This window comes from Condylostylus longicornis, unplaced genomic scaffold, assembly GCF_029603195.1.
Source record: "Condylostylus longicornis isolate FDR11 unplaced genomic scaffold, ASM2960319v2 ptg000077l, whole genome shotgun sequence".
Classification (NCBI taxonomy): Eukaryota; Metazoa; Arthropoda; class Insecta; order Diptera; family Dolichopodidae; genus Condylostylus; species Condylostylus longicornis.
The window spans coordinates 4,565,400-4,582,837 of record NW_026578045.1 but is presented as its reverse complement, the minus strand read 5'-3'; the positions used below and the strand labels follow the sequence as shown (position 1 = coordinate 4,582,837).

The window sequence follows — 17,438 nt, the reverse complement described above, 5'->3', positions numbered from 1 at the left end:
AAAGAACTTTAAATTTAACGACGGTAACAATATCAAAAACCCCCATTCACATGTATAGCAGTATTATTTTCAAAGAATCACTAACATGTTTAACTAAAATGTTTAGATAAGCTGCAAACTTTGTAAATCTTCTATCTGCTCAATTGCCAGAAAGAAAATAATAAGTTTAAAAATATTGTGTGTACATACAATTAAAAACATTAAAATACTTTATAGTAAATTTTATTAGGATTTAAAAAATAATTATCATTTTATAATCGAATTATTTAATGTTAATATTGTGCAATCTGCGGTTTAAATCCTCAAATTTTAAAATTTTGCGAATAAAGAAATCGCCATATCGGTGAGCCACTTTGGTATCAGCAATATGAATCATATCGTTATCAATATAAAAATCAAGCTAAAGAAAAAAGTAAATTTAATTTATTAGCGGTGATCATGTTTAATATGTATTTGTATTTTTACATACCTCAGAGCCAGATTGAAACTTGCCATCTAACCCACTTGAACCTTTTGACCAAACAATATTCTTCATTTTATGCTTGAAACATAATAAATGAATTAAAAGATTATCAATTTGGCGATCATCGACTTGTTCTGAATTTTGACTCATAAACGAAGCAAGTTTTTCCAATGGCAAAGTTGTATATAATTTTAAATATGAACGAATAATTGGTAATTCTTTTTGTTGACGTACTTCGTCCATAAAAACTTGTAATTGATGTTCCATTTGTTCTTTTCCGTAATCTTCTGTGGGATCCGTAGATGTTGATTGCAAACTAACAAATTTTGGGCAAGCAGAAATGAAAAATTTCTTGAATGTATCAAGGTCGCCACATTGCATTTTGCACATAGCATCATGATAATTTTTTTCACGTAATACTTGTTGTATTGATTCATCAATATATTGAGGATGTAAAACCAAACAAATAGCCAAAAGATGATACATTTGATCGGTTTGCTTATTTATTTGATCATTCTGATATGACCGGGTGCTATACAATTGTTTAGTACGTTGAATGTATAATAAAATTCCTGAAAAAGTTCTTATAGCATCAGTATAACGACGCATCATCATATAAGCAAAGCCCACATAATATGATGTAGAAATTTGACATGCTGGGATATGGGAATATTGTGACTTTTTATGAATTTCAATTGGTTCAAGGACTTTTATTGCTTGATAATAGTCTCCTAGCAATGAATGCACACGTAAAAGACCAACCAAAGAAAAATATCCCAACATTTTATAAAATGAATGGCTTCCGAATTTTCCAGCCACAGTCTGAGGATCAATTCCTTGCGTCGCAACTTCTAATTGTTTTTTAATATTTGAAATATCTACTAGAGAATGCAAGACATTAAGTATACATAAAATACTCCATACATTACTGCTATTGTTTAGCACTGCATTATCATTCGCATTATCTCTAGAACGAGCCCGATACTGTGCAAAGTTTTGGAACTGATACACAAATTCATCAACTAATTCCCATAACCATATATCGGGTAATTCTATCAAAACTGGATCTGAAGCTGATAAAATTAAATTGAAAAAATCGCAATAGTTAAAAAACGATGTAACTCTTTGGGACAATGTTGGTCCTCCAGGAATTCTGGCATGTATATGACGATAGTATAACTCTTTATAAAATATCATAAATAATTTATCTCCTTCGACTAACTGCATAACCTCCTTTTCATCAGGCCAAGAACATTTGTCAAAGTAATGGTCACTTAACTGAGGAAATGTGTTTTCGTACATATTTTGAATGTCAAGGATAGCCCCATCATTTATAGCAGCCCGAAAATTCAAAAGAAAATGTTTTACATTCTCAGGCATTTTTGTGTAACTTCGCTCATAGCTGTCCATACCTGAATCCATTGTATTTGAATAATCGTCATAATAACCCTAAAAATAAGTACATATACATATATGCAAATTTTAAAATGAAATATTCCGTAGAAAATTAATAATAAATGTTAGTTTAATTTGACTCATATTTTACTTACTTGTTCATAATCATCATTGGAATACATTTTTATAATTTTTAATTAAAAAATGATTTTTCTTATTACTTATTTCGAAGCTAACACGCCAGCAGAAGTAGCAAAAAAAATTATTTTATATTTGACAGTGACATTTCTTTCGTGACATTCAAAGTCAAAAGCAACCCTAAGAACCAAACATATCGATTTGAATCGATTTTTTTGCCTCGCTAGCTTGTTAACATTCATACGGTAATTACGACCAAATAATTACTTTACGTAGTTTTTTGTTGTTTTTGAGTGAAACAATGTCAAAACAGCAATCATTGTTGATATTGAATTGGAAGTATATAATATATGAAAAAGATATGAATGGTACTTACACAATTATTTTGTCAACATGTCAATACAATTGTAAACAAATTTTTCAGAAAATACAATATTTTTTTCCCAATTTTAAAATAATTTAAAATATTTTTACATTTTAATTAAATATTTTTTAGAATTATTTTAATGTTAACATTTTTTATATTTTTAAATTGCAAGTTGTTAAAAATTTAAATAATAATATTTTATGCAAGTATAAAGGCTCACAAAACAAATTTTATTATGTATTTTGTACGTACTCATATAGCCTAATTAAAATTTTTTTCGGTGTCACGACGGCACCTATTATTTAATGTTTGCTAATTTTTTTATTTCTTTATTGTAGCCTTTTAACTTTAAGTGCTGATAAATTTGCTGTCACCTGTTTTCAAAAGTCAAAAAATTAAAGAGATAAAAATATGTAAATAAAATAAACAATTATTGAGATAAACAAAACAAATATGTGAAACTACATTGTAAAATGTAGCGTAGTTGTAGTTTTCTTTGAAAACCTTGTGAAATATTTACGTTTATGATTTTGCGCCAATTTGAGTTTATTTGAACTTTATATGATTCGTATTTCAATTCATGTTAAATTAAAAGTACTTAAAAATTTTTGGGATCTAATGGAAAAAACTAAAAAGCATAGGATTTCTGAGGAGAATTCACCAGAAAAATATGAAAAGAATGATAAGAAAAAAGTGAAATTGAATTCAGATTTCAAGCTTACAGATGATGATAAATATTTTGATAGTTTATTTAATGATTCATATTTGGATGAAATTACTACAAAAATCAATGACGAGAATTTACAGTCAAACTATCAGAATGTGGAAGTTAAACTTCATACAAATCAATGGTACAGATTTAAAATAGAAAGTTATGAAACAGATTCCAGAAACTATGACTTGAAGGTAGTACTTTATAACGAGGAGACCACGACACGAATTACATGTCGTCTAAAAGAACAATGGTCCCAAACGAAGCTTAGTCTAGATGGAATAATATCAGTTCTTCCAGTATGGAGTAGTAGTGACAAGTGTTATGTGGTAAATGATGCAGAAGGTTACTTTGTAACAAATCCAGATAATTTAATTTCTTGTACAACTGTCGTAGGTTCTCTTTTTTGTCAAAGAAAAGCAGTTTTACAAGAAAAATTTCGTATTGATACTGGTAACAAGATGGTAAATAATATATAAATCTACTACAATCTTAAATAGTAAATTATTTATTTTTAAGATGGTAATAGGAATTATAGTTCACGAGCTGTTTGAAACTGTTCTGCAAAAGAAAATTTTATCCCGGGAACACATAGTACAGCTAGTGAAACAAATTCTTAATTCAAAAAATTTATTTCCGGCAATGTTTTCATGTAAAATGGATCCGATTGAAACAGAGAATGAAATAATGGACTTTATACCAAATATTTTAAGTTTTGTAAAAAAATATGTACTAGGAGAAAATATGAAAGTATGCAACATGAAATTTTTGTTCTTTTCACCCAATAATAATTTTTTTTTCTGTATAAGACAAATAGAGATGAATTTCCAGACACCATTTCCGAAATTAAAGACATTGAAGAAAATGTTGTTATTCCAAATTTTGGATTAAAAGGAAAAATAGATGTTTCAGTAAAAATCCATCGTCGCAAGAAAGAGTCAGTTTTAAAACAAGATAAAAATGTAGTATTGCCCTTGGAATTAAAAACAGGACGTTCATCTTTTTCTTTAGAACACAGAGGGCAAATAGTTTTATATCAAATTATGCTTCAGGAATTGGGTTTTCAAACAGATTCTGGCCTTTTATTATATTTGCGAGATGGAATCATGAAGGAAATATTGCCAAACCGAAATGAACAAAGAGATTTAATAATTTTAAGGAATGAAATAAGTTATTATTTAAATAACAAACTACAACCCTGTTCTTTGAACTCTAAGTATCCAATTGTATCACTACCCGAACCAATAAGTAATTTTAACGCATGTAACAAGTGTCCATATTCAACTATATGTACAACATTTTTAAAAGCCGATGAGACTAGTAATTTTCCGGACGATCATCCAATAAAAAAAGTTTGTTCTTCAGTTACAGCACATTTAACATCGTCTCACGTCGATTATTTTATGCTTTGGTATGAAATAATTAGTTTGGAACAAGATGAAGATAATAGGTCAAATAAATTGAACGCTTTTTGGTTGTATACTCCAGAAGAAAGAATGAAACATCAGCGAGCTATTATAAATATTCAGTTGTGCAATGTGTTCGAATCATTTGAATCGAAAGAGTATATTCATTCATTTATTTTGGAATCGCCCGAAAGCGGAAAATCTAAAATTGAATACGATTTTGTGGCCACTGGTTTCTCTATTGGCGAGTACGTCATAATAAGTACAAGAAAACGCGTATCCATAGCAGCTGGAAATATTTGCGATTTATCTCCAACATCAATTACTATAGCACTGGACAGAAATCTTTCTAAAAACTACGCTGAAGAAAGCTTTATTATCGACAAATATGAATCGAAATCCAATTATTTGTTCAATTTTACAAGTATAAGTAAGATTCTTATTTATAGTACCTATCAATTTTATTTTTTATTATTAATACTAAATTTTGAAATTTTAGGTTTACTTCTTGCAGATAAGGAACACATTTCTTTTTTCAGAAATATAGTAATTGATAAGAGGAAACCTACGTTTGGTAAAAAATTACCAGCAATTTTAGTTCGTGAAGGAAAACCTATTTTGGAAGAATTGAACAATGTACAACAATCTGCTGTATTAAAAGCATTAAGTACCGATAGTTACATTTTAATAAAAGGACTTCCTGGAACTGGAAAAACTCAAACTTTAGTGGCCATAATACGTTTATTATTTCTTCTGAAAAAGTCTGTTATAATCACCTCTCACACACATTCTGCTGTTGACAATGTGTTATTAAGGTTAAAAAGATACGATATACCGTTCTTAAGACTTGGAAGTGAAAGTCGTGTTAATACAAGTTTGCTGCAACATTGTGAAGCTGCTCTAATCAAAAATTGTAAAAATCTAGAGGAAGTCGAAAAAATGTATAAATCCTTTTCAGTCGTTGGAGTAACATGCCTTGGTTCTAATCATGCGCTCTTTACAAATGGAGCAGAATTCGATGTTTGCATAGTAGATGAGGCCACCCAAGTATATCAACCAACAGCTATAAGAGCTCTTCTTAACGCCAAAAAATTTATTCTGGTTGGGGATCCCGACCAACTACCACCATTGATAAAGTCGAAAAAAGCACGGCAACTGGGTGCTGATGAAAGTCTTTTCCATCGCTTAGATTCATCAAACGCTACTATAGTTTTGACCTTACAGTATAGAATGAACAGAGTCATAACAAAACTTGCTAATAATTTTACGTATGGCGATAAATTACAGTGTGGAAATGATTCTACAATGAAAGCTAATTTGAAATTTTCTAAAGAATCTATGTTACTAGATAAATATGGGAAACAAAAATGGATTTTAAAAGCTTTAGAAAAGCATATTGATCAGTCGGTTATATTTCTTGATACCAAAAACTGCCAAGAGCTATCGTCACAGTTTTCGAAAAATTTATCGCATAAAAAGCAAATTATTTTGTCTAACGATTTTGATGGAAACAAGAACGAGAAACAAAATGATCAAAGGTGCATTAATTATTGTGAAGTTGCAATCGTATTTACATTGGTGAAAGCTTTTACTTTAGGTGGCTATAGTTGCCAAAATATTGGAATTATTGCACCTTATAGAGCACAAGTTGATTTGTTAAGAAGCATTTTTAAATTTTCTGAGAATACCAGTGAAGTTTCATTAAATGATATTGATAGTTTAGAAATTAACACAGTTGATCAATATCAAGGACGTGACAAAGAAATTATTATTTATTCCTGTACAAAAACTGGGGAAGTAAATAAAACTAAGATTAATAATAGTAATGAAGTGTTAGAAGACTGTCGCAGATTAACAGTAGCCATTACCAGAGCGAAACAAAAGTTAATTATTGTAGGGGATCAAAGTTCTTTAATGGAGTTTACGTCATTTAATAATCTTTTGAATAAAATCCCTAACAGATGTAAATTTATTCTTGAAGACGAAAAATTAGGATTTTCATGGTCTGAAGTTTTTGCGGAAATTCAAGGTTCCATTAACTAAAAATTGTAAACTTACGCATATATTTGTACATAAATATTTAAAACATTATATTTTATTTCATTTTAAACTTATATTTTATTTTGTTACGCAAATTATTTATAAAAACCCAATAATAGTCAAAGACAACCCGGTTTTTTTATTTTACTTTTCAACAAATTTAAAAATTTCATAGCGTCTCCATTATGTATAGCTTTTCTGAAAAACTTTCTTTTCCATTTTTAAGATTTCTCAAAATGCCTTAATTTTGGTTACCTTGTTTAGGAAATAGTACACATTTTTAAGATCCTAAATAATAATTTATTGATGTTTTCAAAACTGTATATTTCGAGTTATCACCAATTCGTTTTATACTTTTTGTAGCAAATTGAAAGCCAAAATAAATCAGCTGTCGAAGTGTGGTTATATTTTGTCTTGCAGTATATCAAAGGAGCAAAAGAATTAAAAATGTTTAATCCAGTCCGTTTAAGTAGATATATATTAAATGTTAAACTTTGTAGAGGTTTTGCCGACAACACGGGCCAAAAAGATGCAAAAAACTTAAAATGGGACTTATACGCTGGAGTTTTAGTAGAGCGGTTGCCTATCATATCTAAAAGTCTTAATGCAATTGAAGAAGAATTCCAAGCTTTACTCTGGCAAAAAGAGTTTGAAGGTTTAATTTTGTATAATGTACTATATTTACAACCATATATATGTACTTTAATTTTAGGCAGTCTAAAATCAAATCATGAATTGAAACATGAACGAGATTTGCTTCAGGCTGAATTAATAAAAAAAGGAGAAGTGGAAATCGATTTGGACGAAAGTGCATCGAAACAAACAGCTCAAGACTTGAAAGATGCATATTCAGAAGAGTTTAAAAATTTTAAGTTGGCTTCTAGAAAAACTGAAGCAGATATAAAGCAATTAAAATCTATTAACAGAGCTTTGGATGAAACTCTGTATTTATTAACTAAACAAGTTGTAGGAGATAAGAAAATTTATACTATTCCCGAAGGAAAAAGAATAGAAAATGAAAATATGCGACAAGCGGCTGAACGTGTTCTAAAAGAAGCATGCGGAACAAATACCAAAGTAACATTTTACGGCAATGCTCCTTGTGCATTTTACAAATACAAATATCCATCTTCTTTAAAAAAGGAGTCAATTGGCGCTAAAGTGTTTTTATATCGGACAAGCTTGCAAAAGGGTAATATTGAGATGGAGAAATCAAAAACGTTTGAATGGCAGACAAAAAAAGAAGTTATTGAAAAAATTAAAGGCACCCAATTGGAAATTTTACAAAAATTACTATTTTAGAAATGTTTTATTTCAAAAATGTTTGTAATAAAAAATTAATCACAATTATAACTAAGGTTTAATTTTGTAATATAGCGCATTAATCTTACAGCATGCATTAAATTAAATTTAGATTTTACATATAAACTGATAATTTTCATTTGAATTCCTATGGTACTTATTTCTTAATTATTATTAGTTACCAAGTTTTTTTCTAAATTACATAAACATTAAAACTGCTTAACAAATAAAAAAAAATGTAAAAAAAAGCGGTAATTCTATTTCTTAAGTTCACGTCGAAATAGTAAAATATGAGGCTCTGGTGTATGAATCATATAATGCACCCATCCTCTAGATTGTTGGACACCAATACCACGCCATTCATCTTCACTCATAAGATGTGATCTTGGTACTAATCTTAAGAGTTCTTTAGGTAATACAACATGTCGGTATTCATAATAATCATCATAATATTTATCCGAATAGTAAATGTCCTTGGAACTCATTTTGTTTTATCCCTTTCAAATTTTTGGACGCTTTCTTTGTTAAAATCCAAAATATTTTATTGGCTTCAATAATGTATGATACTATTATTTAAATCCCAAATATATTTTAAATTAGTTATAAACAAATTTTTCATAAAAAAAATTATACACATACCTTATTACCAATTATAGAATCTTATTAAATTTTTATAATTCCTCTGAATTGTTTTGAATATTATAACTGCCAATTTTTTTATTTATACTTGCTGTAGCATCGAAAGGTAGCAACGAAGCGATGGAAAACTTAAGATAGCGTTGCAGATGTATCTACTAAAGTACGTTTATTGGGCAATTAACTAAATGTTTATTGTTCAACCAACTATGCATAAGCCAAAATTTTTATATCTAACCCAGCATTTACACATACAAGTTACTTGCATGCAAGTTTGTATAATATTAATTGTCAATTAGTTTTTCGAAATGTCAAATTACTTGCTATTATGACGTAGGCGTTTAGCAAGTTAATTTTTGAAAATGTCTTTGAGAAGAAAACAACTAGCAATATATAATTGTTCATAAATTTTAGAAACCATAAGTTTGCTAAGTTTAATTTTTTCAAAACAAAATTCAAAAATTTTAAATTAAAAAAAAAAAAAAATCAAAACAACAAATTTTTTTTTGTGAATTTCTCAATATGTCAAATTACTTGCTCAAATTACTGGCAGCAAAATTTTCTTGCAAGTTGAACTGCAAGTAAACAAGCAAGTAGAAATATTTCAATGTGTTAGTAAAATTTTTGTATGTATTGCAACTTTCTTGCAAGTAACTTGTACGTGTAAATGCTGGGTAAGTAAACCAGAAAAAACTATGCTAATTTGACATATTTTTAGCTCAGTTCTTAAGAAGATTATCTCTATCATTAAGACTATTAAGATTTCGCCTTGAACTAATACCCATTCAATGTGTCAAATATTATTGTGCTACATTACTGTATTTGCTATTAAAGAATTTACAAAGTTTCAATTTTTCTTAAAAAGTTTCCACGCAGCTTTAAATAAAATTAATGTTAAGAAAATAAAATTTCATATTTATATTTTTATATTGAACGTATATTTTATTTGTAATATACATTTCTTTTTTCTTCCACCAAATACAATATTCAATAATCGTGATTAATTAATATAATTAATATTATTAAAAAAAAATTTTTTTTTTTATTTTAATGATACATGTGCAACATGTTAAAATTTTCATTTTAGATATTTTTTTTTTGGATTTTCTCCTTTTATATTATTTTGTTAATCTTTCGTATAATTTTACTTAAATATTTATTTTAATAAATTTATATGTGTATGAATAAATAAAAATATTATATTTATTTTGCGAAATAGCAAATTTTTTAAAAAATAGTTTTAATAAAAATACACATTTCTTACATAATATTATAAAACAAAGATTTTTACACAGCAAAATAAGTTTTACAACAATAGAATTGTATATGTATGTACATGATTTCAGTATGTCGCTTTTTTTTTGTCGTCATATAACGTTAAATTCAATTACATATCAAAATATTTGATATTTTATAGGTTATCAAAATTTTTTTTCATTTTTGACATAATTTTTGACTATTCCATATTCATAATATATTTTTCTGTATTGCAAATATTTTATGATACATTACATAATACATATTAAAAAATTCAAATTTAATGTTAATTAAATTCATCAACTATTTATATGTATATTTTCTAAAGAATTCTCACTTACGGTATAAAGTTATGTTAACGATTACACTTACGTTAACGTTTTAGTTTTTTCACTTGTTTCATATTTGTTTCCGTTTGAATAAACCAAAATGGCTATAACATTAGTATAGAAATTCTATTAACTTTTTTCTAATTAATTTTGACAATTTTTTTTTTCTAATTTAATTTAAAAATATTATGAATTTTGTGTATACTAAAGAAAAACCTTTCCTTGACCTTTCGTTTACAAAAAAAAAAAACATTGCTATATTTTTAATTGCTGTTACTTTACTGCTTTAATTTTTAGTAAAAAGTTGACATAAATGTCAAAAAATAATTCATTATTTTAATAATTTTTATAATTTGATAATATAATAAATTTGTACAGAAAAAGTCGAATTACGTTAACATAATATTTTGGTTAACTAATATTTAAAGCAAAAATTCAATAAAATTAAATAATAATTAATCTGAATTTGCAATATTTGGTCATGAAAATACATAACATTAATAAAGAGGACTATTATTTTACATATAACAGGTTTTTTTCTTTATTGACGTGAAATTAAAAAATGGATAAACCAAAAACTTTAAATATATAACTAAGGGTTCAAAAAAATTTTTACGTAAGACGATAACGAAATTTATATGTCAACTTTATGAATAGTAAATATTAATATTGTTTTTAGCACTCTCTAACAGTGACTCACTGCACTATTCCATATAAATGTATTTGTATAGTGAAATTCTGTTCTATTAGGCTATTGATAAAATAGAAACATATTCATTTTGTGAGATCTTTAGAAAAAATTGATATATAAATAGAAAAATTAGCAATATAGAATAGAATAAGACTAAATTTATTATAAGACTAAATTTATAGCCAAAAAAATTAATATAATTATATAAATAATAAAATATGTACATATATGTGTAATGCTCTAAAATGACATTTTGATTAACTTTATTTTTAATTTACTTTTTTGTTTATACAAATCTTTTTTAGTATTTCAATTAGTTTACACACAATTAAAAAAATTTTTGTGTTATATAATTTAATATTAATTTAAGTCTGTTATACATTTGTGTTTTGTTATATGTATTTTGTTATTATTTTCATTTTTTTTTTTCTTTTTGTTTTAGAATTTAATTCTATATTATTGCATACATTTATATTTTATATATTTTATAAGGATATATAACAATTTAAAATTGCGGTATTAATTTCTTTTATAATATTTTTATTTAATTTTTTAAATTGAAAACGAGAATGAAAAAATATTAATAAAATTAATGTGAAAGCATGTTTTTTAAAAAATATAAATATTAGAATTATTTTAATTTTTCTAATCATTTAATTATTTATTTTATTTTTTTCGATCTTTTTAGCTTTTAATTTAAATTCTTTATAGTTATATTTTAATTATTTTTTTTAAAGACATGTGTATTACATTAGAAATATAATTAATTTTTTTTTGTTTTCTATTAATCAGTGGGACTTTTATTTTTTTTTATGTTAAAATTTATTAAGATTTTATTCATTTAAATTTTATACCGATTATATTATATAAATACAGAATATGAGTACATATATATAAGAAAATAAATGTATTTGAAATAAAAAAAAATAATAAAACAAAAGCTAAATGATCGAATCAATTTAATATTTGGTATGATTTTTCGAATTTTTTTATGTATTTGTTTTTTTTTCGTGGTTTACTGATCAATTTTTTAATTGTATACAAAAATTTGGTTAAAAAACATCGTTGTAACATTTAATTTGCTGATTGTAAAAAAAAAAACGATATTTTTATTATTAATCTTATATTGCATATAATAGGGCGTATTTTGACATTATACAGGTAATATGTATATTAATCGGTGAATATAACCGATTTTATAAGCAATATACTTTTAATATATTTAAATAAAATAAATTAATATATAATTTTGAATTTGTTTATTCTTTAATCCAATCAAACGTCATATCTGTATTTTGCGAAAAACATTAGTGACATTTCATAAAAAAATGTCAAAATTACTCAATCATTTTGACAGACATCCAAAATACAGTTAATGACTGATTATTATTACAAAATTCAGCTTATATTATGTTATATACATAATATGACAACTGTTGAATTACATGTTTATAGAAATAGAGAGTTGTTTTATTGGATTTTGAATTTTCAGGGAACATTTATTAGAAAAAAATGTTAGGTTTTTTCATAAACGCAATATATCGTGATATATTATAATAAAAGCTTCACTATATTTGTGTTACTAATCTAATGTGAAAAACACAAATGTTGCTAATCTACTTTATTCATAAACATTGCTGAACTTTAACAATTTTATAGAATTGTTAAAAATATATTGCTTTGAAAAATATATTATATCAGATTTTGTTTTCCAGTATTGCGTTTATGAAAATCTCTATTATGTTGGGTTACACAAAGATAGTAATATGGTTTTATCAGTAAATAATTAAAATAATTAATTAAAATTTTTTGATAATATATTATCGAATAATTTATATAATATGTTCCCATAATTAATTGGCTACATGTAAGAAAGAGAACATGGAAAAAAAAATCATAAATTTACTTTAAAGTATAAAACATTTTTATAATTATAAGACAAGAGAAACTTATTATTTCTTTTATATTTTTTGTTTTATAATTAACACTAAATATTTAACATTTAAGATTAAAGTGTAATTTTGTTTTTTTTTTTTTTGTTTTCAAATATTGTGAATTTGTTTATTTGGACTGATTGTCTTTATGTTTTATGTTAAAGTTGAAATGTTTTAATTTCAATTTGTTTGCATTTTTTTTTGTTAATTTTTTTATAATTTGTTTTTTTTTATATTATATTTTATTACTAAAAAATATGAATTATTATATAGGGTGTCGATTTAATTTTTATTAAAATTAAATATATATTTCATATTTCGAGAAAATTGAAATAAAAAAAAAATTCTATAGCGTTTTAAATATTTTATTAAAAAAAACAAAATGTTTTAATTTTTTTTTTGTATTTTTTTTTTTTTCATTAAGGAACTTTTTGATACATAATACATTTTTTTTAAGTTATTATTTTCTTTTTAATTTTATTTTTTTTTTAATAATTTATTTATTTATTTTATTTTTAATTTATTATTTAAATTTTAAATGCTTTATTAGCAGATGCTTTTATATACTAAAATTATATTTTGTAATTTTCTACATTCCATCAAATATATAGTTTTAATTATAATTCACATTTATGATTAAAAAAATGTATATATGTATTTGTATCCATTGCCAAAATTACACTAACATAATATTATATATTAGAAATATATATATATATTTGTACATATATATTTAAATGTCTGTGACTTCAAAATTGTAGTAATATTATATTATTACGTAATTCAGCAATTATAACTCTGAAGCTGAATTGTATTTTAATTCCAGATAACTGTAATTTTGACTACCAAGTAATTCAGCAATTACAAATAATAAGTTGAATTGTGTTTTAATCCTAAATAACTGTAATTTTTATTATTACCCAATTCAGCAAATACAATTAATAAGCTGAATTGTATTTTAATTGCAGATAACTGCAATTTTGATTACTACGCAATTCAGTAATTACAATTCATAAACTGAATTGTATTTTAATTCCAGAAAATTGTAATTTTGATTACTATGTAATTCAGCAATTCTATATCTTAAGCTGAATTTTGTTTTAATACCATATCACTATAATTTTGAAGTCAGGAAATATATTTTGGATTATTTATATATTAAATATACATTATAAATGTATTAATAGATTTATATTGTCAATACTTTTATTCGCGTATAATAATAATATTATATAAATTATAAAAATTAAATATTAAACTATAAAAATTGTGTTAAGAAAAATTTTTTTTTAACATTTTATGTTAAATTTTTGTAAAATTCAGAATATTTTTTTGATTTTATGTAAAATTTTATTTTGTAAAATTTTATTGTTTTTTCTTGTGTTTTAAATTTTATTATAAATATATGGTTATATATATGTAATGTATACCATAATAAATTTTATTATATTAAAAAAGCTGCATTTTTTCTTTTGTGTAATAAAAAATAATTCTTTCTTTTCTTGTTAATTATGATTTTGTACGATTTTTATAAATTATTAGACGTTATTATAAAGTTGTGACCTTAATATTTCTGTTTTCAATTATAAAATTTACTTTGTTGTTCAAAATTTTTAAGTTGGCAAAAAATAGAACAACAAAAATAGTGCCATTTACTAAATTAATGTAAATCAAACGTCAACTTAATTTATTTAACAATACAATTTTTATTGCTGTATAAAATAAATTGCAGTCTTATTTGACATTGACGTTTACGTAAACGGCCTATGTATTTTATAATTTGTTTTTTTGTTAACTTTAGAGTTAAATTAGAGCGTCTACCAAAATGCCAATCTAACGAAAACTTCACTTATTCGTTAATACTGTTTTAATAATTGAATAAGTCAATTGGGCGCTAGATCTAAATTTTGGCAGATGTTCCTTTGATTTAAAATAAATTATTTAAATTGTTTATCAAAAGAAATACATATAGATTTGTGAAATAAAATTGTGAAAATAATAAGACATAATTTGTATAGGACAATAGAAAATATGTAAGATTCTCAAACAGTATTTTGGAGTTCAACTTAGAATTTAACATTATTTTTTAATATATTGATAATTTCCACAATATTGGTCATATTTTATTTTTTAATATTGCTTATATTTTGTAGTTTTTAAAATTCGGGATAAGTCTAATAATATTAAGTTTGCTTGCATTATTTACAGAAATTTAATTTTTTTAACTCTTATACTCAGTTCGTTTCTTTTTAGTTGAGAACTTATAATGGAATCAATGGAATTATACAAACAAAATGTTTTCTTCACAAATTGAAAAATGTCTGTCACATAACAATTATAAACAATCGATTATTAGGTATTGACGTAATGTAGGTTAATAGAGATGGGTTAAAATGTAGGGCTTAGTTATATGGAAGTCGATTTGTACTAAATCGAAATTTTTAATTGGAATGAGAATAAAATTGGAAATAAAATTTTATACTAATTGAATATTCTATTATAAAAATTGCGGTAATAAAGCAAGGAAAGAAAGTTTTTCGAAATATTAGTACGATTTAGGAAATGTTCAAAAATTTAATTTTAATTATATTTTTGTGATTTCATATTTTTTGTTTGAGAAAAATATTTTTTCAAAAAAAAAAAAACAAAAAAAAGGGACTCATATTTCCTGTAGTCCTAATTATCAAAAAAATTGCAAAATATTAATCACCAAAAAAAGAAAATCACAAAAAAAAATAATTCAGCAAAAATATTATTTAAAATCCAAATTTCCAAACACATATATTAACCATTATTATTTATTTATTATTAAGATTAAATTTTTTATTAATTTTTATTTACATAAATTTGAAAATAATTTAATTATGTGTTCATTTTATGTGTTTTTTTTTTCTTTGCGTATTTAAATGTATTTTTATTAAGTGTTTTATTTTGAATGTATATAATTACATTTTATGTATACAAACAGCCAGAGAAACTCTAAAAAATGTTAACTGATCTTTGTCATTTATATATATCTATGTATATGTATATATATGTTTTTTTATTTATTTATTTACTTTTTACTTATTTTTTTTTAAGCCTATAAATGAAATTATATAATATAGTAATAATATTCATATATAAATAAAATATGTTTTTACATATAAATACAAATTTATATTTATATATATTATTCATTTATTTTAAAAATTCCATGCATTTAAAATTAAGAGTAATATTTTAGCTTTATGTACACACTAAATATATATATATATATATATATATATATATATATATATATTAATATATATATATATATATATATATATATATATATATAACGTTTCATCTAAGCAATATTTTACCTAAATTACATTAAATTGTTATCGCAAAATATTACGTAATTAAGTTATATTAAAAATAATATGTATACGTGCATTTTTAATATCATATTATAATATATTTATAATATAAAAGTTGCATATAATATAAACATATTTTACTATTTATTGTAATATTGTATATAAAGATATGCAACTGTACAAAATAAATATTTAGTGTATACATTCGTGTATGTACAAAGTATATATTATGTTTATATATATATTCTAAGATATATAAGACATGTCAATATATATCTTCTATATCAGTATATGATATATTAATATATACTAAAATATATATAATATCATATATATATAATAATATATATATGATATATACATATATATCGGCAAATATATCAGTATATATCAGCATATAATTTATATATATCACCATATATCAAAATATTTTATATAAATATAATGAATTTGCGAATTTAGCTTTTGATGATGATTTTTTAAATTATTTTACTTTCTATATATATATATTTTTTTATATTAGTTTTAATTAGAATGTATGTTAAATTTTTGTTTGCTTGTTTTTTTTTATTTTAATAATTTGTGTTTGGTGATTTTATAAGTTAAGTTATTTTTTTTTTATTTTTTTTTTCCTATAGACTAGAAATCATAATATTATTTAATATTGTACGATTACAAGTATACATGTAATTTTTATTTAAATATTTTATGTTTTTGTTTTTTTTTTCTTGTCTTTTTTCTTCGCTTTCTTTCTGTATATATTTATATATTTATTGTTTAAGAGTAAAAATGATAGTGATGAAATTATTAAAAATCAAATAAAATTGATTGATAAAGAAATTAACGATTATATAAATTTTAAAATTAAAAGTAATTATATATTTAAATTTATATAATTTAAAATAAATTCATAATTTTCTGTCATACGTTAGGTTTGATACACTTTTGAAAAATATTAAAATATTATTTTTCATTATTTCTTCTTTTTTTCTTTTATAATAATAAAATATAGCTATGTACCATTGTTTTTTTTTGAAATTTAATGAATATCCTTACAACGGATATGTTATTATGAATATTTTGTATATGTAATACGCTGATTTTATTTTATATAATGTAAATAATTCCACCATGAGTGCTTAATTAATAAATTATTAATATTTTTTAAAATACCAAATCAAGAAATACAATATAATTAAATAGGCAATAAATATACATATATATTGTTTATAATTATGTATTTCCTATATACATAAACCATATATATACATATATTTATTGTTACATAATATATATATCGTTTATATATAAAGGAAATACTTATAAATAAACAAATTGAAATAGATATAACTAGTTACAATATTAAACACAATTTCTAGTATAATCGATTAATTAGTAATTATTTTGCCATCACTATAATTTTT

At 23.4% G+C, this 17,438-nt stretch overlaps 4 protein-coding genes across 5 annotated transcripts; 2 read left to right on the top strand and 2 right to left on the bottom strand.

The window, feature by feature from the left end:
- Positions 1-206: 206 nt before the first annotated feature.
- On the bottom strand, positions 207-2,141 carry LOC129612896 (eukaryotic translation initiation factor 3 subunit L). Its single transcript, XM_055526712.1, has 3 exons — positions 2,014-2,141; positions 470-1,912; positions 207-400 (listed from the first exon to the last, which is right to left on the bottom strand). The coding sequence occupies exons 1-3, from the start codon at positions 2,038-2,040 to the stop codon at positions 263-265; spliced, it is 1,608 nt and encodes a 535-aa protein (XP_055382687.1). The 5' UTR covers positions 2,041-2,141; the 3' UTR covers positions 207-262.
- Positions 2,142-2,886: 745 nt separating this feature from the next.
- Positions 2,887-6,611, top strand: LOC129612819 (DNA replication ATP-dependent helicase/nuclease DNA2). 2 transcript variants are annotated; one of them, XM_055526601.1, is made up of 5 exons: positions 3,320-3,404; positions 3,472-3,539; positions 3,595-3,825; positions 3,885-4,911; positions 4,981-6,611. In XM_055526601.1, exons 2-5 carry the CDS (start codon positions 3,537-3,539, stop codon positions 6,522-6,524), a joined length of 2,805 nt encoding a protein of 934 aa, XP_055382576.1. In that variant the 5' UTR covers positions 3,320-3,404; positions 3,472-3,536; the 3' UTR covers positions 6,525-6,611. The 2 variants fall into 2 exon arrangements, with proteins under 2 accessions (XP_055382575.1, XP_055382576.1); XM_055526600.1 differs by having other exon boundaries at positions 2,887-3,539.
- Positions 6,612-6,928: 317 nt separating this feature from the next.
- On the top strand, positions 6,929-7,944 carry LOC129612839 (39S ribosomal protein L46, mitochondrial). The gene is made up of 2 exons (XM_055526622.1): positions 6,929-7,176; positions 7,234-7,944. Exons 1-2 carry the CDS (start codon positions 6,969-6,971, stop codon positions 7,821-7,823), a joined length of 798 nt encoding a protein of 265 aa, XP_055382597.1. The 5' UTR covers positions 6,929-6,968; the 3' UTR covers positions 7,824-7,944.
- Positions 7,945-8,074: 130 nt separating this feature from the next.
- On the bottom strand, positions 8,075-8,553 carry LOC129612840 (cyclin-dependent kinases regulatory subunit). Its single transcript, XM_055526624.1, has 2 exons — positions 8,463-8,553; positions 8,075-8,389 (listed from the first exon to the last, which is right to left on the bottom strand). Exon 2 carries the CDS (start codon positions 8,306-8,308, stop codon positions 8,081-8,083), a length of 228 nt encoding a protein of 75 aa, XP_055382599.1. The 5' UTR covers positions 8,309-8,389; positions 8,463-8,553; the 3' UTR covers positions 8,075-8,080.
- Positions 8,554-17,438: the final 8,885 nt, after the last annotated feature.

Coding starts and splice junctions, on each gene's coding strand:
- LOC129612896 (XM_055526712.1), bottom strand. CDS start 2,040: ATGTATTCCAATGATGATTATGAACAA. Junction 1,913..2,013: donor CCAATGATGATTATGAACAA/GTAAGTAAAATA, acceptor ACTTATTTTTAG/GGTTATTATGACGATTATTC. Junction 401..469: donor AGTTTCAATCTGGCTCTGAG/GTATGTAAAAAT, acceptor TTTTTTCTTTAG/CTTGATTTTTATATTGATAA.
- LOC129612840 (XM_055526624.1), bottom strand. CDS start 8,308: ATGAGTTCCAAGGACATTTACTATTCGGATAAATATTATGATGATTAT.
- LOC129612819 (XM_055526600.1), top strand. CDS start 2,925: ATGATTCGTATTTCAATTCATGTTAAATTAAAAGTACTTAAAAATTTT. Junction 3,540..3,594: donor TTGATACTGGTAACAAGATG/GTAAATAATATA, acceptor TTTATTTTTAAG/ATGGTAATAGGAATTATAGT. Junction 4,912..4,980: donor GTTCAATTTTACAAGTATAA/GTAAGATTCTTA, acceptor TTGAAATTTTAG/GTTTACTTCTTGCAGATAAG.
- LOC129612839 (XM_055526622.1), top strand. CDS start 6,969: ATGTTTAATCCAGTCCGTTTAAGTAGATATATATTAAATGTTAAACTT. Junction 7,177..7,233: donor CTGGCAAAAAGAGTTTGAAG/GTTTAATTTTGT, acceptor CTTTAATTTTAG/GCAGTCTAAAATCAAATCAT.